The 27,934-nt window shown below is 38.6% G+C and overlaps 1 protein-coding gene across 2 annotated transcripts in view; it reads left to right on the top strand.

The window, feature by feature from the left end:
- Positions 1-75: 75 nt before the first annotated feature.
- Positions 76-27,934, top strand: part of adamts7 (a disintegrin-like and metallopeptidase (reprolysin type) with thrombospondin type 1 motif, 7) — a 79,058-nt gene continuing 51,199 nt past the window's right edge. The window contains exons 1-8 of one of the 2 annotated variants that reach the window (XM_028574524.1): positions 76-925; positions 4,173-4,540; positions 13,127-13,301; positions 14,990-15,189; positions 18,850-18,933; positions 21,570-21,694; positions 22,903-23,052; positions 25,574-25,717. In XM_028574524.1, coding sequence (XP_028430325.1) covers positions 805-925; positions 4,173-4,540; positions 13,127-13,301; positions 14,990-15,189; positions 18,850-18,933; positions 21,570-21,694; positions 22,903-23,052; positions 25,574-25,717 — 1,367 coding nt within the window. In that variant the 5' untranslated portion in view covers positions 76-804. Of the gene's footprint in view, positions 926-4,172; positions 4,541-13,126; positions 13,302-14,592; positions 14,626-14,989; positions 15,190-18,849; positions 18,934-21,569; positions 21,695-22,902; positions 23,053-25,573; positions 25,718-27,934 lie in introns of those variants that run through there. The other variant, XM_028574531.1, reaches the window with a different exon arrangement.

Raw genomic sequence — 27,934 nt, 5'->3', positions numbered from 1 at the left:
TTATCCCTGCATCAGTGGTCCGTAGTACTATCCATTCTCCCGCTAGAGGGGGCGCTAAGCTTAAATAGATGAAGACTTAACAAAGTAAAGCGATGCAGAGTTAACCATGTGGATTCTTTTCATTACAGATTTGATTCCACTTAAGTGTAAGACATTGTATTTACACAACTTCAAAGTGGTTCTCAGACCGTTTCCTTCACCACTTTATGGAGGTTTTGTAACTTTGCACAGACTGTAAGCCTCCGATCTGTCATCATTTTTTTCTGAATCCAAGTGAACGCAACACTATCGAAAGAGGTCCTTGTGTGACCCTCTGAAAACCTGGAGAACCTCAGTTGTGGAAGTTCTGCCAATTGGATCGAAGCACCATATCGGAATTCTTGGAGTAGCTTTCCCCTTTAAGCTTCCAGTCCTGCTGCAAACATAGCCCATTGTCTTAAGTCCACCCCATCTGTGGGGGTGGCTCGATCTGCGAAAGTTTGCAGGAAACTTTTTAAGCTGTCACTGGCTGTTGGTAGGAGACTGATGGAGGACAGAAGGGACACCTACTCGCAAGCAAACATTAACACCGACATACGAACAAGTCAAAAAAGACCGAGAATGCAACAAAAACAGCCCGTGGAGGTAGAGGATGTTTAGGCCTAAATTTGACAAGTTTGTTGCGACTGTCACAGTTTAAGTGCATTGTCGCAACACAAGCGAAAAAGTGCATCCAGCCCAGATGGAAATCATTTGAATTGAAAATCAACGCGGTGTTAGAAAGGCATTCAATGTTTCTAAAATATAGGCCACCTTCCTGACAAAATGACCCGTTTGCACTGCAGGCTTCACGCCTTTGGACAAGGAGTCTCTTCCATTCACCTCTTCATCGCTCTTCTGACGGTCCTGGAAAACTGCAAGACATTGGGATTATCACACGGACCAGGTTAGTGAGCCTGAAAACAAAACATTCCAAACTTTGGATTCATGATATCGCCACGTCCTCTGGCATTGTGGCTGTTTTAGTTGTGCACATTTGTTTCAGAGCGCATCTAATTCAGTCCAGAACCAGGCCAGCAGTCCTCAGTGTGCAGGGGCGGCCAGCTGTGACTTGTGTTTACAAAGTTTGGGGCTGACCATAGCAATTAAACCCAAGGTTTTTCAGCTTAGTCTGGTAGGTGGAGAGACCTTCTTTCCACTGAATCATCAGAGGGTTAAGCCCCATGTAGGAAAGCATCTGCCCTGCCCTTGAGCCAAAGTACAGACTCCCTGACCTATACCAGTGAGGGTCAGGAAACAGAATTTCTCTTTGGGTAGGCCTATCTGCAGCATGCATCATCATTCTCATAATGGAGCTGGAATCCTTTCTACTTCGCAAAGTGTATTAGATGTCAGACCCAGTGGATATCGTCCCGTCAGAGAATCAATCCTCTCAGTCTTGCCTTTTGTTCGTGGTTTGAATGTTAAAAGGTACAGCTCTCCTGAGATTACAGGTCCAAGCAGAACTAGGAGTCTGGGTGCACTCTTCTGTCAACCTGTGTAAATCAGCTGCGACCCTTGAGAGAAAAACTAAGTAATGTTTGGCGTGATAGATAGATAGATAGATAGATAGATAGATAGATAGATAGATAGATAGATAGATAAGGATGTGTCACTGAGGGAGGCACTTCCCAAACAGCATTGATTTCACGTGATAAATGTTGGCACAGGGATCCCAAAGTTTATTTTTAAACGACTAAGAACCCAAAACAGGAAAGCACTTTGACACAGTTTTCCTCTTGATATCACGTTAAAGGATGTTTTTTTTTTTTTTTATTATTTTTCTTACAGAAATACATAATTGAATTCATTATAGTAACACAAGTTAAAGTGGGGAGAGGAATCAGCTATCTGAAAACCAATCCTCTCATCATTTCAATCTCTCTTTGTACTCAACTTGGTGAAATACGTTTGCTGCGTTGCCTGCTGTTGCTGCTATCATCTCACAAAGCTTGCATAGCTAATTTTGATTTAGAGTGCATGAACAGGATCCTGATCAGTGTTGCTTATTATTTCTGAGGACCTCCTGCCAGCCTGGTGGTCCCAGACCCCACATTGAGAACTACCTCCTCCAAATCTTGCTACTCATCATGTATAGGTGTTTTTTTTTTATCACAGTGTCTTATTTTTGCAGGTATGATGGTTTCTGACAGCCATGGATACATATCATTTTATTTTGCATTATTTTTGTGCTTGTAGACCTGCAGTGAAGGGCACAGCTGCTGAGTGAAAGTAATGAAAGACTCTTGAATTTACAATTAACATCTTGGGTGTACTCTGTTAATGAAGATGCTAGATGGAATAATTACAGATGGAGAAAACCTTGGTTATGTGTTTATAAAATACCTTCCGTTAAAAGAATCCTCACCCATGGGATTAGACAGCATAGCCCTAAACATTTTTTGTTTTAATCTCCATTTGGATCCAGATCTTCATCATAATACACACAATGAAAGACAGCTATGCTGATTAAACTGATGGCTGCCATGATATTTGCAATCAATCTAAATTGCTTCCATGAATGGTATTAGTTGAATGTTGATTTGTGCTAAAGACTCATGGCCATGACTTGCGTATGGCCATTTATTTAGTTGTTTTCTTTAGCTTCTAGTAATAGGTAAAACTCCATCCGACTTTTCTGTGCTGTAGCTGACATGGCCTCCCGTAGGCATTCAAGAATAAAAGTGAATACACGTTAAGTGGCCTTACAAAACATTGCTCTTCGTTTAGAGAGACAGTCCAAGCAGCTGAATGCCTAAAACATCTACCTCAGATCTTTCCGCACTGATTTGTACATGGAAATATTTGTGCAGATAATCCGATGCAAGGCTGAATGGAGAGAGACCTTGTTTTACCTTGTCACAAAGCTGTTTGAAATCATTGTTTGCATTCTGCTCATGTCTTTTGACTGACATTAAGCTAATGATTGGCATTATGATGGTTCAGGTCTTTGTGCCTTGACAGATTATCTACGTACATGCAAAGGAAAGTGGGTTTGGCAATTATAATGCTACAAGAGTGTTATTTTTTACTGTGTAGAATAAATAATAATTATGAAACAGGTCTTGTGACACCAATTATGATTAGTATTATTTTCTTGCTCATGCAGATTGACCACATTTTGTTGATATTTTCTGTTTCGTATGTGCAAATCAGGGATTGCTGACAATGCCTTAAAACATTGTCACAATTTTTCTAGGTTAGTGTTGTGATAACTTTTATTACGATATGATGAAATGCATAACATTATTTTTTATTGCAGGAATAGGCAAAATCAGTTTCAAATTAGCCATTTGCCTTTCCTCTCATCACTTCTAGCTCTCTTTGTTCTTGGTAGTTGGTGTTGGTGGAATGTTGCGTCTCTGTAAATTATAGTGCAGTTTCGACCTGCTCTATATGAAAAGTGTCCCGAGATAACTTCTGTTAAGATTTGACACTATAAAAAGAATTGCATTGACATTGAATTGTTGCCTGCTGTTGCTGCTTTCTTCCTCTCACAAATCGTACATGTTAACAAAGATTTGTTGAAGATCAAACATTTTATGTCCATACTATTTCTACACTTTTTCACGCTTCCTTTATTTGGAGCAAACTCCTCCACAGCGGGGCCACCAACAATGTCACTTTTTTACTTGCAGCCGTGCTTGTTGCTGCCGTATGTAGTCAGGAAGTAAAAACCTCAACTCGTCGCAACATTGGTGATATCATGATATGACACACGCTTCTTATAGTAAAAGGCTGGAGACATTTGAATGCATGGGACAGACTGCTTGTAATCTCTCTTCTTAAGGCTCACAAAAGAGATCTTCAACATTGCCTGTCAGGCTGCTCATTCAGCTACTTCAAATCACAAGAAATAAAGGAATACCATTTGTATTAGAGGAATGAATTTCACCAACTTTATCAAACATGCTGCTCATGGGAGTAGAAAGTCACAGGAGGACAGAAAATAATTCAGTGTTCCTTTTTAACAGGCTCTGTATACACTGCAGCTGTATTCAAACATAAAAATGACAGATGAGACACCCATATGGGTTTGTTTAGAGCTTCCCCAGTTTTGTTTACAGATTTACAGTGCCTTTTTAATTATTTAAATACCCTCCTCTTTCCCATGATTTATTAACCCATCTTCTCTTCCCACCACTCTTTGACAGAGAGATCTCTGCAGGATCTGCCTCCGTATGAAGTGGTTCACCCCACTAGAGTGGATGCCAGAGGTCACTTCCTGTCCAACTTCCTGTCTCACCACGCTCGCCGTGTACAGCGCCGGGAAGCCTCAGAGGGACCAGCGGACGTAGATCGAGTCTTCTACCAGTTGTGGCACGGCGGTCACAGTTTGCACTTTAACCTCACCCTCAACCCACATCTGCTTGCTCCAGGCTTCCTGACGGAGAGGAGGTATGGTGGCCTGGATGGTGCACAGATCCATCCTCCTGGATCCTCGCGGTGCTATTTCTTAGGTGAAGTGTGGGATGAGGCCATTGGTAAAGGAAGCGCAGCCATAAGTACCTGTGATGGACTGGTGAGTAACTTTTTAAAAGCTCGAAGTCCATTGGAAGTTGAATCCAAAATGCATTTGTTAAACACAGAGGTGTCGGCTGCAACAGAGGGCAGTATTCAGAGCTGAGTTAAGTGCGCGTTATAAGGAAGTAATATCAAAACGGTGCAAATGGATGTTCAGACCTTATCTGACAACTTAAAGTGATAGTTTGGAGTAATTTCACACTAGGGTCCTTTGCATCATGACCTCGAGCCAAACAACCCCCCAGAAGCTTTTTTCACCTGGGTCTAACATTGGGAGAGTTAGCATTATCAGCTGAATAGCTTAGTGCAGGCGCTAATGGATCCAACTCTGTATTTCATAAATGACCCCACTAATAATGCCCAAAATGATACCAAACTTCTACAGTAGTACAAATAGGTTATGTACTCATAAAATGATGGATTGGAAAGTTTGTAAGTACACCAGGAGTTTATTTAAATAACACTTGCCTGCTGGCTTCTGCTCTCTGCTGCTACCGGCAGTAAGACGAGTGCTTAGGGACGTCGACAAATTACAACACCGAAAAGAGATACAACAAGAATATTTATTAATTTAATGATTAAATAAGGTGGTGTCTCCAAACGTACCTCAATTATAACTTGTCTCCTGCTAGTTGTACTACAGCACAAAAAATAAGTTAAATTAATATTATTTTATATATATATATATATATATATATATATATATATATATATATTTATATTTATATTTATATTTTTGTTGTATCTCTTTTCGGTGTTGTAATTTGTCGATGTCCCTAAGCACAAGGGTCATTTAGACAGCTACACAGCCTGTATGAATTTTCTGCAAAACATAGGTGTGTCTGAAGTTATGCGCTATTCAGACTTGGAACTTAAGTGCTTTACTCCAGCCAGAAGATGTACACAGTTTGACCATTTGTTAAATGGTTTTTCTAAACAATTTTTTAACCTCCACTGAAATATCATGTTTGCAAGCAGGGGAGCATACACACACTTGCAAAAACAACTTTAGGCTTTGCAGTAAACATTCACTGCACTTTTCATTGCATTTTTCTGTAAAAGTGTTGACCGTGTAACTGTTGAGGCTGAAGAACAAAGTGACATTCTCTTCAATGCCTTTGCAAGATCACAGCAGGAATCCAACTCTAAGCCACAATCCGCTCACTTATATTCAAAGACTGTTCAAAATGCAGCCAGCCATTCATTTTGTGCTCTGCCTCTGTGATCCCAGATGTGTGCTCATAAAGGAAAGAATTTTTAGACTGCTGAAGGAGATGTCTGAGATTTTAAACTGACCATGTTTTAGTAGTTGACATAATTATCACAAGTGCTGCACTAAAATTGCTCCATTTTTAGGTCTGGTCCATGACTGTCAAAGATATTTCCATCTAGCACAAACACAAAATGACACTGACCATCTCTCATTACTCTCTCTGAATTGGCAAATTATTGTGGTTAATGTGATTATTGCAGAGATTGATTGATTGATTGATTGATTGATTCATCTATTATCACAACAAATTATAAATCCCAACCACTTAAAAGAGTTCCTCATGGTTTTAGTTTTGCACTCCTATAACACTGTCAGACTCACAATGGACAGTTTAAAAAATCAGTAGAAAAAATCACTGGCAGAACCACATATATCCTTTTTTCTTCCTTGTCAAAACATTGTGCCTACATTACCCACAATGCAACTCGACTGACGACGAATCGTAAATTCAGGTGTGTAGCGGCTAATGTAGCATCAAGCAGCTAGTTTCATGCTATCATGAGATGAGGAGCAGGCGTCCGAGCTTTCATATCTTTTTTAACTCCACAAGACTTGTAGTCTTCAGCCCCGACCGACGCTGCAATTTATCAGATTTCCCAAAAAGCTTTATACGACTTCTTTCACATATGTAGTAGTAAGTAGTACTCCCCGAGGTCCGTAAACAGACTTTGATGTGTAAAACCAGTGGAGCTCCCATTTAAGGTAGCTGCCTTAAATGTTTCCCAGGCTTGGTTTCACCTCAAAGGTTGCAGTGACATCCAGAACTGATAGAGATTTGAAAAATAGAACATTTCTTTTTGCTTCAAGTGGACCAAATTGCCATTGAGACAACCCTTTTTTTAGTTCTATGTTTTTACAAGCCCACCCTGGTGGGAATTTTATTTATTGCAGACTCTCCCACAGTAAACAAACATTGTCTTTTAGAAATGAAGAAAAACAAGTTCTAATTCCTTGATGGTGAATTCTGTGTCACCATTTATTAACACCTTTCTCCACAACAGCAAATAGGATTCTGATTTTATTAACTAAGCTTTATAAGTGCACCTGAAGAAGCTCCCTTTGTGGAACTGAAACACATAGTCATGTATACACAACAAATTGTTTGAGGTTTGGATATAGTGAGATGCTGGAAACAATATTGTGAGATTTTGGTCCATGCTTCCTGCAGATTTTAAGACGTCCATCTGATGAGTGCTAAATTGGTGCATTGTCTTGCTGGGAATACCTGGAAACTGGTCAAGGGATGCACCCACTAATCAGCAAAGTTTTAGTACATCATTGCATGTGCCAAGGAAGCACTCCCCACACCACCACCACTTTTGACACCATCCATGGGTTCAAGTTCTTTGCCCAATGCTTACAGCACTTTCTCCACGTCATAAGAGCTTAGTCAGCCCACGACCAGGGCAGAGGCAATCATTTTCTCCCTCTTAATCCATGTATTTTTTGGTGATCCGTTGCCCACTGTATTGTCACGTTTTTCATTTTAGCTGTCAGAACTAGACTCGGCTGCTTCAAGGTTATATCTGTACAGAGATTGTCCTCAGGTCACCCCTGTTATAACAGACTTATGTTCTTCCTGGTAGCTTACATGTGTCTGACCTTGGTTTGTGAACTTCTCACAAAACATTTCCACCAACAGCAGTATCTATGTGTTTGCTCTCTGCACACTTCTGTTGTGCACGAACCTCAAACCTCAAACCTTCTGAGAAGCTGAAATCACCACATCTTGCACCAATTAATACCCAGTTTTAATGTTTAGCTGGACAGCAACTAAACATTTTGACCTTGTCTGCATGCTGTCTGCATAATATATTCAGCTACAGCTGCATGATTCACTTGGAGTAGCTGGCTATTGTACTGAGGTTTCCTGTAAACACATGTTACATTCATATTCAGTGTTTCTCACCTCAAAATCATTGTGTGTATCTTTGAGGTCTAACAGACGTGTTGAATACGTTTCCTTCCTTACAAAAACTTTTGCAAAGCCTATATACCTAAACAGAAATATGTTTAGGTATTTTAAACCCTGCATTGTTTATATTCATGTTTTCTTGTTTGCAGTCTTCTCCCGTGTCTTTGCTGACACATTGCTGCATATCATGGCACTTTACCAGAGGCCAAAAACATCACAGGAAACTTTTTTAATGAAGTGGTCTCTTATGCCTCATTTTCACTGTATGGTTTGGCATGACTCACTTTTGGTACGAGATGCTTTTCTCTATTTGGTTGTCTACTGTAGATAAAGTAGTAGCACTTCAGTGTAGGCGGGATTCTCAGCTGATTGCCATGGCAAAGCCACACAAAACTGCCGTGACTTCATCTTCAACGCGACACTCGCTGGATCCTTTTTATCTGCATAGTTTTGCGGTTTGCCTTATTTTAAAATCTGGGGCGAATGAATAAAATGATTTGGGCGCCATGCTGTACAATGCAGGGAAATACGGCATTGGCGAACACACTGAAAAAGATAAGCACTTATCCACACTCGGTTTTATTTTTTACCCAATTTTAGAGGAGAACAAAATACATTTTTTACACACACACAAATATAAACATAAAGGCAGTTTATTTTATAATTAATTGTTAATCCTTGGCAGACATTTACTTTTTGAAGTCTACTGCCAACACACATCAGCAGACACATGGCATCCACATTTGTGATGCTCTCCCAGGCCTGTACAGCAGCCAGCTTCACTCCTTGCTTGTTTTGTGGCTTTTTGCCTTCAGTCTGGTCTACAGAGAGTGAAACTCATGATCAGCTGGATTGATGTCAGGTGACTGACATGGCCAGTTACGGCCATTCTTCTGTTTGGCCCTAAAGGACTCCTTGATTGCTTTGTCTTTACATTGATGATTATTGTCCTGATGTTTATCCAAAGCGTTTTGGCAAACTTATATGTATGTATGAGCATTAGTGTTAGTCTGTGATTAATCTATTTTGCACTTGTGTGTTTGAAGAAGGAGTAATGAATACTAATGACAGATGTGGAGAGAGAGGCCTGCTGATGCTTTTTATATTGTTTGAGGTTTCTTTGTGTCTTAGTGGAGAATTTTATGTCCTGCTGTTGGAGAAGTTTTTGAAAGAATGACATGTCCCAGATTCTCTATTTGAAAAATATTCATTTGTCGTTTCTGGGATCGCAATGACGAGGGGAGAGCGTTCCAAAGACTGGGGACAGCAGTTTGAAAAGCCTGGTCACCTTTAATTTGTCATTTCTGTCTGCACCCTTTGTGTATAGAGCTGAAGAAATGCAGTTGCCTGATAATGTAGCTAAAGCATGAGTGCTGATCTCCATCCTCTTTGAAGTCCTAATGAGTTTTTTTTTGTTTTTAAATGTAACTTTCATTTGAAAAGAAATCTGTTATTAGTAATCTTAAGTGGGGGCACTTTATGTATTTGGACAAAAGGTACCTATATATGTGTGTGTGTGGGGTTTGTTACTTAAGTTTTCAGATTATAACTAGTCACTTTATGGCGATTAATGTTCCTGTAGTTGCACTATGGCAGGAGCATGACACCAATCAAAGAACTACTTTAGGATTGAACTATTTTCTTCCTAGTCGTTAAAGGTTCAGTAGGTAACTTTTATGAAATAAGTTTTTGTCATATTTGCTGAAACTGTCACTATATCCTGACAGCACCACATGAGATGATTATCTGTAACAAAAAATCAATCACCAGAGAGCTAATATCTGACATCCTGTTGGGGACGTACAATGGCTCTTTGTGGTCCAAACGTGCACATACAGTGGCATGCAAAAGTTCTGTTACTGTGAATAGTTAAGTCAGTAGAAGATGAATTGATCTTCAAAAGCCGTGAAGGTAAAGATGAAACATTCATTTCAAAATTTTAAGCAAGATTAGTGTTTCATTTTTGTTTTGTACAATTTGAGAGAGGAAAGGAGAAACAGAAAGAAGCACGATACAAAAGTTTGGCCACCTCAAGACATCAGAGTTCTCAGATAACTTTGACCAAGTTCTCAGACCATAATTAGCTTGTTAGAGCTATGGCTTGTTCACACTCAGCGTTAGTTAGCGTGAGTGCTCTGACTCCTAAACCTTGTCCCAACAATCAGCAGCCAAAGGCTGCTTGAAGCAGCTGCCTAGCACTTTGAAAACTAAAATAATTGACACCCACAAAGCAGAAGATAGCAAAGTGTTTTTAGCTAGCTGTTTGCTCAGTTCGTAATGCAATTAGGAAATGCCAGTTAACCGGAACGTTGGATTTCAAGTTGAGCTCTGGAAGACCAAGACAACTTTCCAAGAGAACTGCTTGTCACAACCCCCATTTGGTGATGAAAGGCCTTCAGGAAGATTGCAGACGTGGTGGTGAACTGTTCTACTGTGTAGCAACACCTGCACAAATATGACCTCCATGGAAGAGTCATCATTAGAAAACCTTTCTTGTGTCCTGATACATTTTGGGAAAGGGAGACGGGTGCAGAATTTCATGCTGTGTTGCAGTCATTGGCACAGGGAAAAGGCCACTAGAGTGAAGAATGGAGTCAATTGACTATTAATTCTAGCAGCAAATACACACAGTCTGTAAAAAAGCTAAAGAAGAAAATAGGATGGATTCTACAACAGACTCATGGTCCTAAATATACTATACCTCATCCACAACATCAAGAGGTGCAAGCTGAAGGTTTTGCCGTGGCCCTCACAGTCCCCCGACTGAAACATCATTGAAAATCTGTGGATAGACCTCAAAAGAGCAGACCATGCAAGATGGCCCAAGAATCTCACAGAAGTAGAAACCTTTTGCACCTTTTGCAAGAATGGAAGAAAATCCCTGAAAAAAGAATTGAAAGACTCTTAGCTGGCTGAAAATAATTGGGACCATGCAGGTTGCCCAAACTTTTGCTTCGGGCCTTTTTTATGTTGTTTTGAAACTGTGAAAGTAAAGTTTATTTGTTCAGCACCTTTCACAGATACAAAATCAGAAAGTGCTTAACATTAAAACTATTACACAATACAATAAATAAAAAGGACAGATAGAAACAATACACAGGGCTGACAAGATTGCACTTAAAGCAGCAGCAGATAAATAAAGGCAGATACAAATAAACAAGTTATTAGCTATTCAGATAGGCTAACCAAAAGCCTCACAGCCTTCATTAAAGCATCACAGGAGTCCAGGGATCGCGATGAAAAGTCAGCACCAGTTATTTAAAAGAGTAAGACATTTATTAGAAAACCAGCCAAGTGAGGATAGAATTGATGTGATATGTGATCTCTTGTTACTTCTTATGTTATTTTTGTTAAAAGCCGAGCAGCTTTGGTTTCGCCATCTGTTAGTGGGGAGAGAGATCCAGTTCTTCAGCCCCGAAGGCACCAGAATGTTTAGGTAAAGTGTTGTTGAAATATGGAAAAGGTCATGAGGCTTCTGGGTATTGTACCATAAGCAATGATTATGCAGAACCTGGGGGATGGAGCCTGGTCAGCCCTCAATAAGACATGGGAAAGGGATCTGAGTATTACACTGGATGATGAGACCTGTCAGAATATACTTACTTATACTCTGTTTTCCTTGAAATATTGTGTTTATGAAAATGCTCTGGTCTTGTTGAGGTGTTACATTTCTGTAATAAACAGAAAGAACCCCTTTCTGTGTATTTCCATCAGAATGTATTACTTTAAGCAATGGGATGCCAATGTCTTGCTTTTAAAAATAATGTAAGAACTGCAGAGGTTTTGTTGGTGACATGCAGAGACAACTTAATATTTACAGAGATTCACGGCACACACAATCAAATGAGCATGGATGTCCATTATTTAAAGAGTAGTCTATATCCATGACGTATTGTGTGATTACAACAAGACTGAATGTCTTGTTTGTATTTTCCCTGTGTATTAATGCTGATAGGATGAGTTATCTGGAGTAAATAATGAATTAAAAACACAGACTTATGTTAGATTGCTGTTTTACAGATAGGCAAAATTACAAATGCCACATGTACAAATGAGTGTGATATAAAAACTATTTCACTTGGTTTGACTTAATTTGACCTGGGTTCCACTGCGTCCAGTCATGTTCAGAGTCATGGGTGCATTTACTAAAACAAGAGACAAAAATGCTGCTCTAGCTTTGTTACTTGTACAGTATGATGCACAACTTGACGTTCCCCATGTGGTACTACACATTTATTGTAGCACCAGCCCTCAGTGGGACTCTGTGACAGCTGAAGGAGAGTTATAGGAGCAGAAGGTGGACAGGTATTAAATATCGGGCAAGGATGGTAAAGAGAAAAAAGAGTGGGGCTACTGGGAATTTGGTTTTGGCACCGTGCCAGCATGGTTTAGGGCGCAGTAATTTAAGTGACATCTGATCTTTCTTCTGCCCCAGTTGCGCCCCGGGTGTCTACAGCAAATCTGAGACATCAGGCTCTTTATACTGTTTCACTGTAAGCTTACGGAGTTTTTTCTGTGGGTTTTGAAGTCAGTGTCAATGTACTATATTTTGTTATCGACAAGCAGCTTTTTTCTTTTAACGATAATTTTTTCGGGCATTTTAGGCCTTTATTTCCATAGGACAGATGAAGACATGAAAGGGGAGAGAGAGGGGAATGACATGCAGCAAAGGGCCGCAGGTCGGAGTCGAACCCGCGGCCGCTGCGTCGAGGAGTAAACCTCTATATATGTGCACCTGCTCTACCAATGGAGCCAACCTGGCCACTCGACAAGCAGCTTTTGAAGACGATACATAACAACAGACAAAATATTGTATATATTGCATAAAAAAGAAATATTCTTAAGATTTGTGTAATTTCCAGTATTGAATTGGTATATTTTGTATTAATAGCAGCTTTATAGGACAGCATATATCTAACGGGGCTTTTGCAGTCTCAGCAGGAGGCAAAGGCAGCTACAGATTGGTGAAGAGCACACTATTGGTGTGTTGGTTTTAGATTATAGCCTGTACTGCCACAATTATACAGCTCGTCATCTAGTTAAAACTTAACAAAACAAACATAACTTCTTACTTTAATACTAACCAAAGCTTAGTAAACCTTACTTGAAGGTTAAAACTGTGAAGCACCGGCAGGATGAGATGAGTTTGCTTGAAATAATGACATTTAACAATTAATCGATTATCAGAATAGTGTATGGTTAAATTTCTTTCGATCAATGTTGCAGCTCTACAGTAAGGTGATGTTTTCATCTCATTACATATCTACAAGATCAAATTAAATACAGAAAGTGCATTATTTTGCCTCAAAGTACTGTTGAAATATTAAGCATTTTTTTGTAAATAGCTTAGTGTAAAGAGATGACGAGAACTGACCTTAATCCATCTTTTTCTTCAGACAGGACTGTTCAAGTTGTCTGATGAAGAGTTTTTTATTCAGCCTCTGGAGAAGTCGAGCAGTGAGGCCTCAGCACCACAAGCCCATGCCATCTACAAACGCCACGCACCCGCTCCCTCCTGGAGTCCAGTCATACAGCCCAAACAAGCTCTCAACAGTACCTGTGGAGTCAAAAGTAAACCATACACACACACACACACACACACACACGCACACGCATGCAGGCAACCTTTAAAGTGACACTATTAATAAGTTTAACAATATTTAAAACTTTTCGTTCCTTGAAATTGAAAATGTGAGAATCAATTAGTATATTCTATTATAATTAGCCTGATTACTCACACTGAGCTCTGAATGACAATAATGAAGCTGATGATGGATACAAATGTTCTTTTTTCTCTCTTTTGAGTGGGTCGACAGCTAATAATCTGCAGAGGTCAGAAGAATAAAAAACATTGAAGTTTAGTATAGCTCATAAATCAGCTACTTAGGAATTCTGAGTGAGCTAAATTAACAGACCCTGAAAGAAAATGTAAGATCCTGGGGAGCAGGAGACCTGCACAGCTTTTTCCATGTGAAAAATTCTCCTGGTCTGTGTGTTTGTTACTGTTCTGTCTAGGAGCTTTTGTAGTGTATGTGGTGTTTATGTTCTGCAAAGCAGGAACCTGCTGAAAATCAGTTTTATACTGAGTCAGGCCCGATTGTCTTTAATCTTTTCCTGTTTAATAAATAAAAAAATAAAAATAAATAAAGTAGAGAAAATAAAGTACATACACAGATAGATGTATAGTTAAATGGATAGAATAAACCGTTATTTTACAAGTAAGGGTGACTGAGCTTAGGACTGTCTGATATAGATACAAATCCACCTTAAAGGAACACGGCGACTTATTGGAGGTAACCAGGACCTTGTTATTTGTACACGCTGTGACTATACAAATCACAACATGTAAATAGGAAAATGTTGGCGTTATTTTGTCACTTATTGGGAGCAGTAGACTAGATGGAGCCAGTTACCTCCAGGATCTGTGCTAAGCTAGGCTAGTGGTGGGTCCATCAGACAGAGTTACGACACGCATAGAGATGAGAAGGTTATGTATGGACTTATCTAACTCTGAGGGATACGCTGAATAAACTTAAGTCCCAGTAAGTTGCCGTGTTCCTTTAAATACTGTATGACATTTTATATAGCAATATCAATTTATATTGTGATATACTTGTTTATGGATCAAATAACCTAATCAAAATGTCCTGCTTTTGTCTAATCCAATTGATGAATAAATACCGAACATATCAAGAACTTCATCACATTTGTGAACACATCATACTTAATTCCAGTATTGCCCACCCCGGTCTGATAAACCCCCTGTATCGCCTACCCCTAGCTAAACAGACATGCTCTTTTACAGCAATGTATTGTTACAATAAAATCAAATCATTATCATTAATAGATGAGATTCATCATTAACAAGGCCCAGCACCAACGTAAGCGCTCACAGGTAGGTCAAGGAGGATTAATGAAAAATGTCTTAAAGCTACAAACAGTTCATATGTGTTTAGATTTTTATGCGATATTGCATATTATTCCATTATTCTTTCCATGAAACTGCTGTTGGCAATTTTAAGTTAAATTGATACCATTTTATAATTTGTCATTTAAGCATTTAAACAACACCTACTGTATTAACTTAATATTTGAATAAGGAGAGGAAGAACAATAAAGATAGAGAGGCCATGAGCAGGGTTTTGTTCCAGGAAAAACAGGTGTATACACATTAAAAGCCATACCTGGTGTGCTATGTTGACACACACTGTGCCTCATTAAGAAAGTTTGAAATGTCTATTTCTGTCTCCAACATCCAGACTCCCATCAAAGTATTGAAGACATTGAGAAACAGCGGGAGCGGTGGGAACGACGCCAGCAGAGAAGAAGGAGAAGAATACGTCAACGCTCAGTCAGCAAAGAGAAGTGGGTGGAAACACTGGTGGTGGCCGACACTAAAATGGTGGAGCATCATGGGAGCAAAGCTGTGGAAAGCTACGTCCTCGCTGTCATGAACATTGTAAGTATATGACATTAACAATAACATGTTAACATTTCAATGCATTCAAGTTCATGTTGTTTGAATTATAGTTTCATCAGCATTTTTTGAAGTTTTTATAACATGCGCTTTCTTGCTGAGAGTTAGATGAGTACTACTCCTATGTCTGAGAGTACTATTGACCTTCTCTTCCAACCCTAAGCGCGTTTCCAAGCGTTTTAGTATTCAATAAAAGTTGCAGTCCTGTGCCGTACTTTAGCACGCATCTTTCAAAAGCCTGTTTCTACATTGGCCTAGAGAGCTCAATGCAATGCAACTAGCAGCACCAACACCAGCAAATGAGGAAAGAGTATTCATCAATTTGACAGCATATATGTTGAATTCCAACAAACGCTGCAAATACATAAAACATGAGCTAACTGAGAAAGACATTCACAGTAAGCACGGCTTACAGAAACACAAGGAAATGCAGAAACACTGCTGACAACAGTGATTTCAAAATGCAACATGGGTTTAGTGCAACAATGACGATGCACATGCCTGAATGTGTGATTTCCAAAAGTGTGATCACTGACAATGATTTTGGAAATGTTGTTTAGTGTCTTCCGGTAACTTCTGTTTCTGTGTACAACTTTAGACTTCAGGTTTTCTATCTTGTAAATGCTTATAAAATCATATAATATATTTTAAATCAGATAATGAGGCCATAGCATGCAAAATAATAATATAGGTTTAGGATTAAGAATCAATAGAAATGTACAAAAAATATGATAACCTGCTATAAGCTGTTAACATTGTGTAATTATTAGCAGCTTTGAATGCAGAGTTACAGGATGTTGGAACATCTTCACAGATGGTTTTGGATAAACCCTGCTTTTTGAGACCAGATTCTGTTTCAGTTTTTCCATCCTTGTGTTGGGTAAAACAATGGATGGATTAAACTCTTCTCATCCAGCCTTTGACAGTCAATGTTATTACTGCCTCTTAGTTAGGGGTTAAGCAAACAGACTCCTTGTCTGTTATTGATTACCACATACTAAAAGCGGGGTTTTCCAAAATGGTCATGGCTGGTCTCACCACAGCTACTGAAAGTGCTATCAGGGGACAGGATAGCAGGAAAGGGAATTCACTGACTGAGAAGCCTGCGGATTAACAGACAATAATACATGGAGGAAGCTGCCATTATTTCCCACATCCTCTCTTGAGTTTTATTTTTTCTTTTTTCTTTTTTGGAGTCTTCTACACTCCAGCTTTGAACTTTAAAGCCCCAAACAATTCAGTTTTGTGAAAACAATCTTGCACAGCATCAAGGGAAACAACCTCTTACCCAAACAATAAGTAATAGCATCATCTTGCTCAGCCACCAGCTGTTCCATTGTCTCATCACAATGTGCTGTGTGTGCTGGTTTTACTGTAAAGTGTCTTTGAGTACCATGTAAAGCGCTATATAAATACAATTTATTATTATTATTATTATTATTATTATTATCACAGATGCCGTCTTGAAGTTGTGAACTTCACAAGAGGTTCATATGTTTGTGTTCTGCTGTACTGTGTGAACCCAGTGGTATGATTTACACACATGTCAAAGCCAGAATAGTCAATCTCAGCAGAAAAAATGGAAGCCCTTTCACATAAATAGCTCCCAAGTTCCTTTCACATGGCGATCTTGTGGTTATTTATAATATTTTCTTTGGGGTATTTATCACAGCCATATGTTCACAAACAAACGGATCACATGGACAAGGAAGATGCAGTAGAAATTAAAAAAGGGCTATTTACACCTCAAGACTGGGTGTAAGTGTGCAGCATGTGACTTGAGAGGAAACCTGTCAAATCAACAGCACATTGTGGCTTTGAAAAGCGGCAGCTCTATTTGTATTCATAAGATAAACAATAGAGAAACATTGTTAAAGATAGACTGAAAGCAGATTTAACATCACTGTTCCAATTTGTTGCAAAGCTGATTCAGCTACAAGATGTGAATGAGCACTACTATGAGAGACAACAGTTGTAAACAAAATGTTGTCGAATTAAGTCCTTTGTGTGTCAGAGCTGTTCTGTCTAAAGTGCCTCCGTTACACAACTTGTACAGGTTTTAGTGTGTAGAGGTTTTGCCCAACAACAAGAAAAATGAAACGGTTATCAGACTTAAGAGGTTATTTATGAAGATCTATTATATTGTATATGCATAATAGGCTGCACTCTCCTGCTCCTTGGCATCAATCTGTTGCAGTTTCTCGATTGCATATTTGAGTTTGTCACACTTTATAACCACCTACTTTGGGGGAAACGTTACAGTATCAGGTCGGCTTCATTGAAAGGTTAAATGCTGGTTTTTGTGTTGACCAAGACATTTGTTGTGTTGAAATGTAGATAGAAAGCTGGAACTTCGTGCATTATGAAGCATTCCTTATGAATGACAACAGTTATAGTATCAAAAACATACATACATATACAGTATTTAAGTTGAAATCTGCAATGCCATAAAAACATGCACAGCCACTAACAAATTAGGACTGCAGTCTGGAAACATGGACAATTATAAAGCAGCAGCCTACAATGTGAGAGCAGTAACGGAGGCAAAAAGGGGGAAGAAAGAGGAATTACAATTCCAAGAGGACAACCCCAGGAGCATGTGGCGAGGTCTAAGTACTATGGCCGATTACAAGCCCAGTCTCTCCTTCTTGTCAAGTGCTGATGAGTCTATAGCAAGTGAGCTCAACCATTTATATGCTTGCTTTGAGGCCATCAGCAGCAACAAGGAAAAACTGCTGGATGGGTAGACGCACCTCCCAACTCCCATTCTGAGCATTATGTCAGGGGGCTTTCAAGCATGTGAACACCAAGAAAGCAGAAGGACCTGATGTTATCAGTGGGCGGGTCCTCAAATTGTGTGCTGAACAACTAGCACCGGTGTTCACAATGATATTCAAAGAGTTATTTAATTGGTCTAGACTTTTAGACATATAATACTTAGTAAAAACATGGGGAATAAATGTTTTTTAAAACTTGGATGTGAAGAGGTTGGATTGTTGTTAAAAGGCCAGATGCACTGTGTCAGACCTCTGTTTTCTGTTTACATCCCCCAATAAAGGCTTCCTCTGAATGACTCAGGTCTACTTGTACATTGATGCATAAAAGGAATGAATGCATGGAAGGAATCAAAATATCCAAGCACAGGACAAGATGTTCCTGAAAATGAAAAATGTTCTTTCAATTTTCTTTTTTATTACATTTCTAGATGCTGTTTTTAGGCATTAGCCTTGACAACAAAAGTCTTATTATTCCCAAGTCAAATACCCGGAGTTCTGACATGATCTGTAATAGGACATTCTTTCATTTAAAGCCTTTCATAACAGAGTTATTAATATCTTATTTATTTGATTTTCTGATATTACAAGGTTTGGACCACATAAGACTCATGGCAGCAGCCTGCTAGGCTTGGTTTATAAAGAGGCTAATTATAGCCATAAATAATAATAATAATAATAATAATAATAATAATAATAATAATAATTATTATTATTATTATTATTATTATTATTATTATAATCCACATATATCAACAGCCTATATATTGTATAAATTGTCTTATTAGTATTCTTTGGATCTACCCAGTGCCATGGTAGGTAGGAATCATGTGACGTCCAAATGTTTAATGCAGGGTTTTCTTTTCAGGTGGCGGGTCTGTTCCGAGATGCCAGTATTGGAAACGCAATAAACATTGTGGTCGTTCGACTCATCCTACTGGAGCGAGATGAGGTAAAAACATGTTTGTTTATGATGCTGAAATGTGGTTAATTTTAGAAGGAAAAAAAGGCAGGAAAAAAGCTTAAAGGAGAAATCCGGCGTAAAGTGAACCTGGGGGTTAATAACGCATGTACCGAGTCGACCGTTCTCTGTCGAACGACGAACGCCATGCAACCAGTAACCAGTAACGTAGCTCAAGCACGGCGTTCGTCGCTTGACTGATCGTGACTGTTTTCCCAGTCTGTATATGTATATGTGAACGATACAATCTTTATAAACTATGTTTTTAATAAACTGTCTGCACACTTACAAAGTTCTCAATGCTTCGGTTTACATGTAGGGATCCTCATTATGCTACCGTGGAAGTGTGGTGCTATTTTGAGCCTTGTTAGTGGTGTAGAAATAGTGCTTTCTTTTAACCCCTAGGTTCATCTTTGTGCCGGATTTCTCCTTAAACTCCTCAAAACAGGAAATAAGCTTTACTCCTCAAAGGCATAACTGAACAGAATGTGCAGTTAAAAGGGAACTATGTAGTTTTTTTCAAGGGGGTAAGCTTTGCTTCAGAACTCAAACCTCCTATGGCGCCATTTTGATGCTACAAAGCGATCACCTCCCGTTAGCATTCCATTGACTGCCATTCATTTTAACGTCACTTTGACTGCAAATAACTTTACATCTGAAGCTTTTAAAGACTCTATTTGTCCATTGTTTATTTCTAAAGAAACATGACAATGTATAAAAGGTTCCATTACCTTGTATCTCACGTTATGACTGACTGAGTGAGGAGTCAGACACAAGTAAACATAGGAGCTGCCAAATAGCTATTCCAAAGCTGTAGGGGGAGCTCTATAGAGAAACCTGCGAGCAAAAAGCAAAACTGCATAGTGCCCCTTTAATAATGTGATTCATTGCTGAAAAGACAGGCTAACGTTGCTTTAAAGCAGTTGTATTTTACTACAGTAAATCAGCAAACAGCTTTACCTTTATTTACACTTTTTACATCTGTGGTGTTGAATCCAAAATAATTCCCTTATTACGTCTCAGGGGGTTTAGTGTCATAAAGCTACATTTTTGTTGACGAGAGTTAGATTAGAAGTTTAATACTACTCTCATGTCTGAACGGTAAATATGAGGCTATTGCAAGGAGCTGGGTAGCTTAGCATAAGACTGGAAAACACAATAACCTATTTCCCCAGCACCTCTAAAGCTCATCTCATTTGTTTAATCCATGCAAGAACAACAATACATACAAACAACGAGTAAAAACAACAATTTGCAACGTTAAGGGTGATGTGTCAATGCTAAGTAACCTCCTGGAGTGTTCTCGTCACTGGGAGTTTGCCAGGCAACCATAGGAGGTTACAAGACCACACCAGAACTTGTTATTGATCAAACAAACATTATATAACATTAACGTTAATTAATGAGCTTTAGGAAGTGCTTGCATGTGGATTTTGTTACATTTGGACAAAGCCAGGCTAGCTTTTTCCCCCTGTTTCCAGTCTTTGTGCTAAGCTAAGCTAAGCTAACCGGCTGCGGGCTGTTGCTTCATACTGTATTTGCTGTACAGATGAGTGGTATTGATCTTCTCATCTAACTGTAGGCTAGAAGGCAAATTAGTGTGTTTCCCAAAATGTTGAATTGTTCCTTTAACGTTTTCCTAAGACAGCATAGTAGTTTGATTTTTACAAGTTTCAAAGTTTTAAAAGCACAGTTTTTTTCTTGCCACTCTATACTTTATTAGAGACACTCAATATGACCAATAAAAGACAAAAACAGATAAATTCATACTGTCGTATGTCTCTTTGTATTGTAATATCGTTTAGTCCATTATACCTAACGCATTATACCTGGTCCACTGGGGGCTTCTCCGTTAGCTGAGTTGGCAGTTTACTTATTTTGGAAAACATAACTTGTGAATTGTAATTATTTTAATTTTATTTTTTATCTCAGCATTTTCATTACTTTTTGATGTTTTGGATATGGAAGTCTGTGACATACTCATTTCAGGGTTTCATGGTGTAATTTAAAACATTGTAGATGAACATTTTCTTTGTAGATAAAAATAATTGTCTGTGAAACTACTTCTGAAAGTCAAAGGAACCTGAATGTCAGTTCTCTATCCAGCAGGTATTTTATGAATGAAACATGTATATGTCCAGCTTTCTGCTTGCATAATAAAATTCATAATGTCTCATAGGCTACTAAGGTTACTCTAGTTCAATATATATTTCTGCTTCTGCATCTTTGGCAGCAACCAATAATCAACAGATAGAACTAAAGTGTAACAAATGAGTAAATTGATAATACTGTAACAAATCAGGGTAAAAAAAGATGTTTATGTGCACCACTACCTATTGTGATCATCATGTGTACAAAAGGAAAACACAGTGACATACATACAGTATGATGCTGTTTCCTTACTTTTGTTTCAATGAATGTTATTAGGGCCCACTAAAAGGCTGCATTGAATGCTGAAAGGTGCAATTTCCCTGCATCCAAAGCAATTATTGTATAGCATTTTCCGTCAAATAAAGTCTGTACTTTGTTGTGCGCTGGTAACGCCCCATCATGTAAACGTATGGTACTCCCAGCTGCTAAATTTATGTTCTCTTCCCTTCATCTCTACCTGACATGTGGATTAACAGGATGACTTAAAGATTACACACCATGCTGACAACAGCTTGAACAGCTTCTGTAAGTGGCAAAAGAAACTCAATATGAAAGGAGAGGAAGACCCGCTACACCATGATGTAGCAGTACTGCTCACCAGGTAAATAAAAATGTCTTTCTTTCTCAACCGCACATAATTGCGTCTCCCAAGAGAGGCAATTCGTAATTGTTTTATATGATTTCATCCCAAAGCAGTTATTGATTTACTAATCAAGTGGACAGAGCGAGGAATCAAAGCTGCATGCATCTGTAACACAAACCATAAATTGTAATCTTTTTCATTTGATATTTAACAGTCGTCACATCCCCAGCTGTAGATATACTGCCGTTATTAAAAGTTAACAGAGTAATAATTAGATCCGAAGTGCCTCAATTTTTCTTTTCTAAAAAGAAATAAATTGGTACAGGTGATCAACAACAATAGTCACAATCCGCCTCTTACTGAGACCAGGCTTTCTTTCTCATGCGTTCACTAAAAAAGCTGCCAGTTTGAAGGTTTCAAGTTTCAAGTTTCGTTTTCAAACAACCATCATTTGTACATTATCCAGCCAACCCCCTTGTACACTTCAAGTCATTAAAAAAACGATCACAATGTTCCAGTACAAAGGGCAAAATCTGATTTACTTCTTCCAAAGCAGCTCACCAACCTGTTTCGGTATGAGGCGGCAACTCTAATCTGGGCACAAATAGACCTTTTTTTTCTGAAAGATTATAAAAAAAACATAATTTTCAGTAAAAAGATCACTTCTTATTTCACCTGTGTTACCTTGTTAACCACTCTTTTTTTTTTTTTCTTAAAGATACAATATCACTCTTCCCTAGCTTAAAAAAAACTATCTTCAAACCCACAATTACAACATAAATCACACAACTTTCTTAACTCTGCCCTATTTGGTTGTTTATTCCATTTAAATTGCATGTAAAGTATTGCCCATATTGATTATCCTATTCCAAAGCCTGCCAATACAAACCTTTTACTGAACCTCACAGCTCTCACCTCAGATCTCCTGTTATTGCTAAAGTTGAAACGTATCTATCAACTCAAAGGAAATATTGGATCGATCGTAACTCCCTGATACATGATAGGGCTATTACCTTTCATTTGAAATCTGAACTACTGTTTGACTGTAGAGAAAAATGTTATAAAGCTTAGTTTATATAAACCACATCTCTCCTGTAGTTTTTCACCTCCTATTGTTTTTATCTGTTCTCCATCAAATTATAATTCAGATCTCCAATGTGTGATCTTTCATGTTGCCTTCTGAATCAACTTACATCTTACCAACGCTCCACACAAACTTTTCACAGGAAGGACATCTGTGCAGCCATCAACATGCCGTGCGAGACGCTGGGTCTGTCCCATGTGGCGGGGATGTGCCAGCCGCATCGCAGTTGCAGCATCAGTGAGGACACGGGCCTCCCATTGGCCTTCACTGTAGCTCACGAGCTGGGACACAAGTAAGCTTTCACTGCACACACATACAGTAAACCCACACATTATAACATTCTGCTTCATGTTCACGTTGTCAAATAATCAGCAGGAAAATATAAAAAAGTAATTTAAACTGAAAATGCTATTGACTGTTCGCTCTCAGGCTTTCCGTTCTTACATGCCACATATGCAGTTTACAGATAAGCCACTTAAAATTCATAGCAATTTTTTGATCAATAGCTCCTTGATTTTTAGATAGAAGTGGATAAAAGCAGGCTTCTCCTATCTAGCGGATCTTTTTTTTCTGGCTGAATTGACTGTTGATTGTCACTAATAACTACTATAACAACTAATTAGGCTGACACTATTTTGCTCATTACTGCTATTTTTATGCAATTATTTTAGCCTCTTAATTACCACTTTTTAATATTTTTTTCCCCTCAAATGATCTCACAACAGACTTGGTTTAATTAAAGGAAATATATAAATGGCATTCATACAAAGAAAACCCCACGAGCTTTCTCAGAAAGGAATGAAAAACAATGCATCAAATAAAAACAATGTTCCAAAGGTAATCTTCAAAATGGCTAGAGCAAATGTTTCAAACCTTCCCTAAGGAAATACATTTTAAATAAGAGTCATTAGTATTCAGAGTCAGAGTATTTGATTTTTTTTTTTTAAATTCATTTTGAAAACCTATGACGTGCACTAGTAAGGTACCATTTCTGCATGGGTCAAACCCATGGAAACCCATTATTAATATTCCATATCAACCAGTTAGTTGAGAATACTTGCAGCTACCATTTATGCAGCTATAAATGATGGTTTATGTGGGAGTGAAAGGCAGTTGCTATTTTTATCTACTTGTCACTGCTTGTTTGACTGTCAAGAGGAGTAAAGGACTGAAAGAAAAGCTCAGCAATTGAAACACTTCTTATCTGAGACAGTGGGATAACAAGTGTGGGAATATACATTAAGCATTCTGTCACAGTCATTAGTACAGTCAGATTATTTGTTAGTCAAACGATTACAATTTTCTTTGAGAAAAATGTTCCCCCTCATTGTTTGTTTGGATTAACAACAGATGCATATCCTGCACAGAGACTGGATGTCTTATTTAAATTGGTCACGTGGTACCACATTGTTTGAAAATATAAATGGAAAAGTAAATTTTTTGTGTCATTACTGCCCTTCACTATTCTCAAAGCTGAAACATTGATTGCATTGTAATGTGAGGAATACCACGGCTAGGCACATACAGAGGTCAAACAGACACACCATTGGCCGGGGAAATGTGCTGGGACAATTGTCTTATATCAGGCTCTGCACACAGTGCCTCCTATACTCCATCAATCACTTCATCAATTCTACATGCAGTTTGCAATTATAATCCTATTCTCTTCAAAGTAATTCAGCTTGAATACCACCAATTAAAACAATGTGCGGTTGATAGCTTCATTGTATTGAATTTCTTTTTTTGTTCCAGCTGAGCCTGAAGTACCTTTTTTAAATTCACTTACTTTATTCTCCACCTTATGTGTGAATGGCTGGCAGCTAGTCCTGGCTATATGGTCGGAGTGTTTTGTGTTGAATGCACAAACAAGTCCTGGATTGACAGGAGTCCATTGTGAATACCAAGCAGTCCTTGGTGAATTCACTGAAGCTCCAACAGTGGACTGACTGACTGAGGTTATTATTTAGCTTCTTATTTACTTCAAAAGTACAATAGTACCGATGAAGTATATATAGCTTTATTACATTCTCATAATTAGACCCAATTCCTGATTTAGGAAACACAATCTAGTATCATACATACGCAGAAGCCAGCTAACCAGCTGCTAACAGAGCTTCAGAGAGTAAAGCAGTGTTTTATTATTCTGGGAAACAGCCTTTTAACCGCAAAACATAACTGCAAGTTTCATATCACCAGACAAAAGCAAAGTTTCATGTTGTGGTTTTGGAATACTTTTAATTCACTATGCCTTCAGCTGATATGATGTGCTAGCAACCTTTGTCGTTTTAGCTAACATTTTGTCAAGCTAGAGTTAAGGGTTCTGATTATGTTACCCTCTTCTTCGTTGACATGTCAAATGCAAATGTTTAGTTGCTATTTAACCAAATGTTGACTCAAATCCATGTGAACATAATCCTAATTTTAACATTTCATTATTTTTATAAATTCTTTTTTTAAATCTGACGTTCTGTGAAAATAGTGCAATAGTAATTTTTTTAAATCGCCAGCGAGACGCATTAAAGGACTGAATTATTTTTTTCAACCAGCATCATGCGGCCATTAGTACAGATGCATCTGAAGGCACCAAAACAGCTACTTAAATCTCATTGTTATTGCTGGCTTATGGCTTCCTACCTCGAAAGAGCATCAACAGTTTGTTTGCACCCGCAGGAAAATAGATACATGTTGTAATCTAATCATGTACAGTGCATGCGGACAGACATGTATTTGTTGTAGCTTAACCTTGAAGTACATGTTACGTGTTCTACTCACTTTAATTTTCCCTCTTTGTGGGATGTGCTTCTATGTCACAGCTTTGGGATTCAACATGATGGCAACGGTAATGACTGTGAACCCATTGGGAAACGACCTTTCGTCATGTCTCCACAGCTCCTGTACGGCACTTCCCTGCCCAGGTGGTCACGCTGCAGTCGCCAATATATCACCCGCTTCTTAGAGTGAGTGCCAGACATGCTTTATATGACTACACTGCTGTCTGACGTGTGTGTGTTTGTCTGTGTCTGTGTGTGGCAAGGTAACATGCAAGGTTATCTTTGCCCACAACCTTTTAAAAACGTTCATGTAAATGTCTCAAAAGCCATTGGTAACAAACAAAAAGATAGACTACTTGTTTGGAAGAAAAAAATGAAACAAGCATTTCTGTACCTGAGGTTCTACGAATTCGTGATCCTCTATCACTTTTAAATAATGGCAGCTTTCACACTGAAGCATACACTCTCCCATTTTAGTAAATGGCTGACTTTGTTCATACAGTATAATGACTTGTCGTGCACATGCTCAAGAGGGACATAGGCCAAGGAAAATAGCTGACATAGTGTAGTATGTTCCATGCTGCACTGCTCTTACTTTTTTCTCCAAGCAGCATTTCAATACCTTCTTATGTCACTAAATGGAACTAATTGGGATCAATCATTGTGTTGGTGAATGTGCAATGCACTCTACTTTTCTGTGCTTATTATAATGTTGTGTACATACATTTTGAACAATGTTTTTTAAAATTTTATTTTAAGGGTTCTATTTAACATCTGGTCATGGACTCTAACTATGGCTCATTTACAGTTCTTTGTTTCAGTTGATCAATGAGAATTTTCCCAGTCAAATATATATATGTATAGTAATGGTGCGTTCTTTTTGTCCACCGAAGTCGATTTACGAGTCGTTTTCCGGAGTTACGAACCGGAAGTTGCAAAAAGAACGCCCCCGAGGTCGTATTTACGACTCATCAAGTCGTCTGAACTGAGAGGACCCCGAGTTCACTTTCAAGGATGGCTACGTCGTGCATCGCACGTAGTAAACATTGTGGTTTTCTACAATTTTAAGCACTTTTGTCTTTGTTGTAACCAAATGAAGAAGTCGTACACATAGCACTGTATACTGCTACCTATAGGCATGTCGCTACAGTCTTATTATAAGTTAAATACCGCCTAATTAGTTATTTTGTAGCTTGTGCAGCTGAAATTGGCTAGAGACGCTCAGTTGCTATATGACAACAATGGCCGAGTCTTGAGCAGAAAGCAGAGCAGTAGCCTACCCGTGGTTATTCGTTTTTCGACACGGATGTGACGTCACACTCAAGCTACTAGTCGCGATTACAAGACAAAAAGAACGCACCATTACATGAAGCTGTAACTTTACACTTTAAGTAGTGATGTTTATACAACAATTGTTCTTTTTAAGCTTGTGCTTATCCTAGTTTAATTATATTGTTGTAGACAATTTATGAGACTGCATTGTTAAAAAGTAACAACCTCAGTTCAATTGTTACCATATCCTGACCTGGGGGCAGGCACACCATTGTGTTCATCTTGTCTAATACATGTAACACACACACTTCATGCTGTAGAACTACTGGCGTTGTGTTCACATACAGACCTGATTAACAACACTGTTTAGATCACATGTTTCTACAGCTCTTCATTTGACAACTTTACCTGAACATACATGTATGATATGTGCCTCCTTTTCTCACAAATCAAAACTTCCCTGCTGAACTATATTGCTCCTTCATAGTTAACAGATTGTCAGTAAGAAATTGTAGGGAAATTGAGTTTCGTTAAACATGTTATAAAAGCTATTTTGTCCATGCAGTGTTTCGAACAACTGGCCATGGAGTTTAAGTGTTACATTTGGTGATCATCCAGACTTCATAGAGCAGCAGCTTCATATGTTTTAACTCTTATTTTGTGGTGTAATAGTAGCATGGTAACACAGAGCTAATTGTTAAGGTTATTCCTAATTTTGCTAAGGTTTGTTCACTTTACAGGAGCTGGCAGTCTAAATGCTGTGTGTGTGTGTGTGTGTGTGTGTGTGTGTGTGTGTGTGTGTGTGTGTGTGTGTGTGTGTGTGTGTGTGTGTGTGTGTGTGTGTGTGTGTGTGTGTGTGTGTGTGTGTGTGTGTGTGTGTGTGTGTGTGTGTGTGTGTGTGTGTGTGTGTGTGTGTGTGTGTGTGTGTTACAGTCAGCTGCTACTGTCAAAGACTTGCACTGTGAGTCTGGCTTCAACAGGACATGTGTTGAATGTCTGAGATATTTCACCATAGTTGCCCTAGTTTCTCAACTCCAAGCATCTGGAATTCATCTAGTGGGTGTTCAGCTACTTGACAGCATTGTAGCTTCTTGACTACACTGGGGGAAAAGGGCCGCAGGGCGATATTTA

Source organism: Perca flavescens, chromosome 1 (genome assembly GCF_004354835.1).
Source record: "Perca flavescens isolate YP-PL-M2 chromosome 1, PFLA_1.0, whole genome shotgun sequence".
In the NCBI taxonomy this organism is placed as follows: domain Eukaryota; kingdom Metazoa; phylum Chordata; class Actinopteri; order Perciformes; family Percidae; genus Perca; species Perca flavescens.
This window is presented reverse-complemented; position numbering and strand designations above follow the sequence as displayed.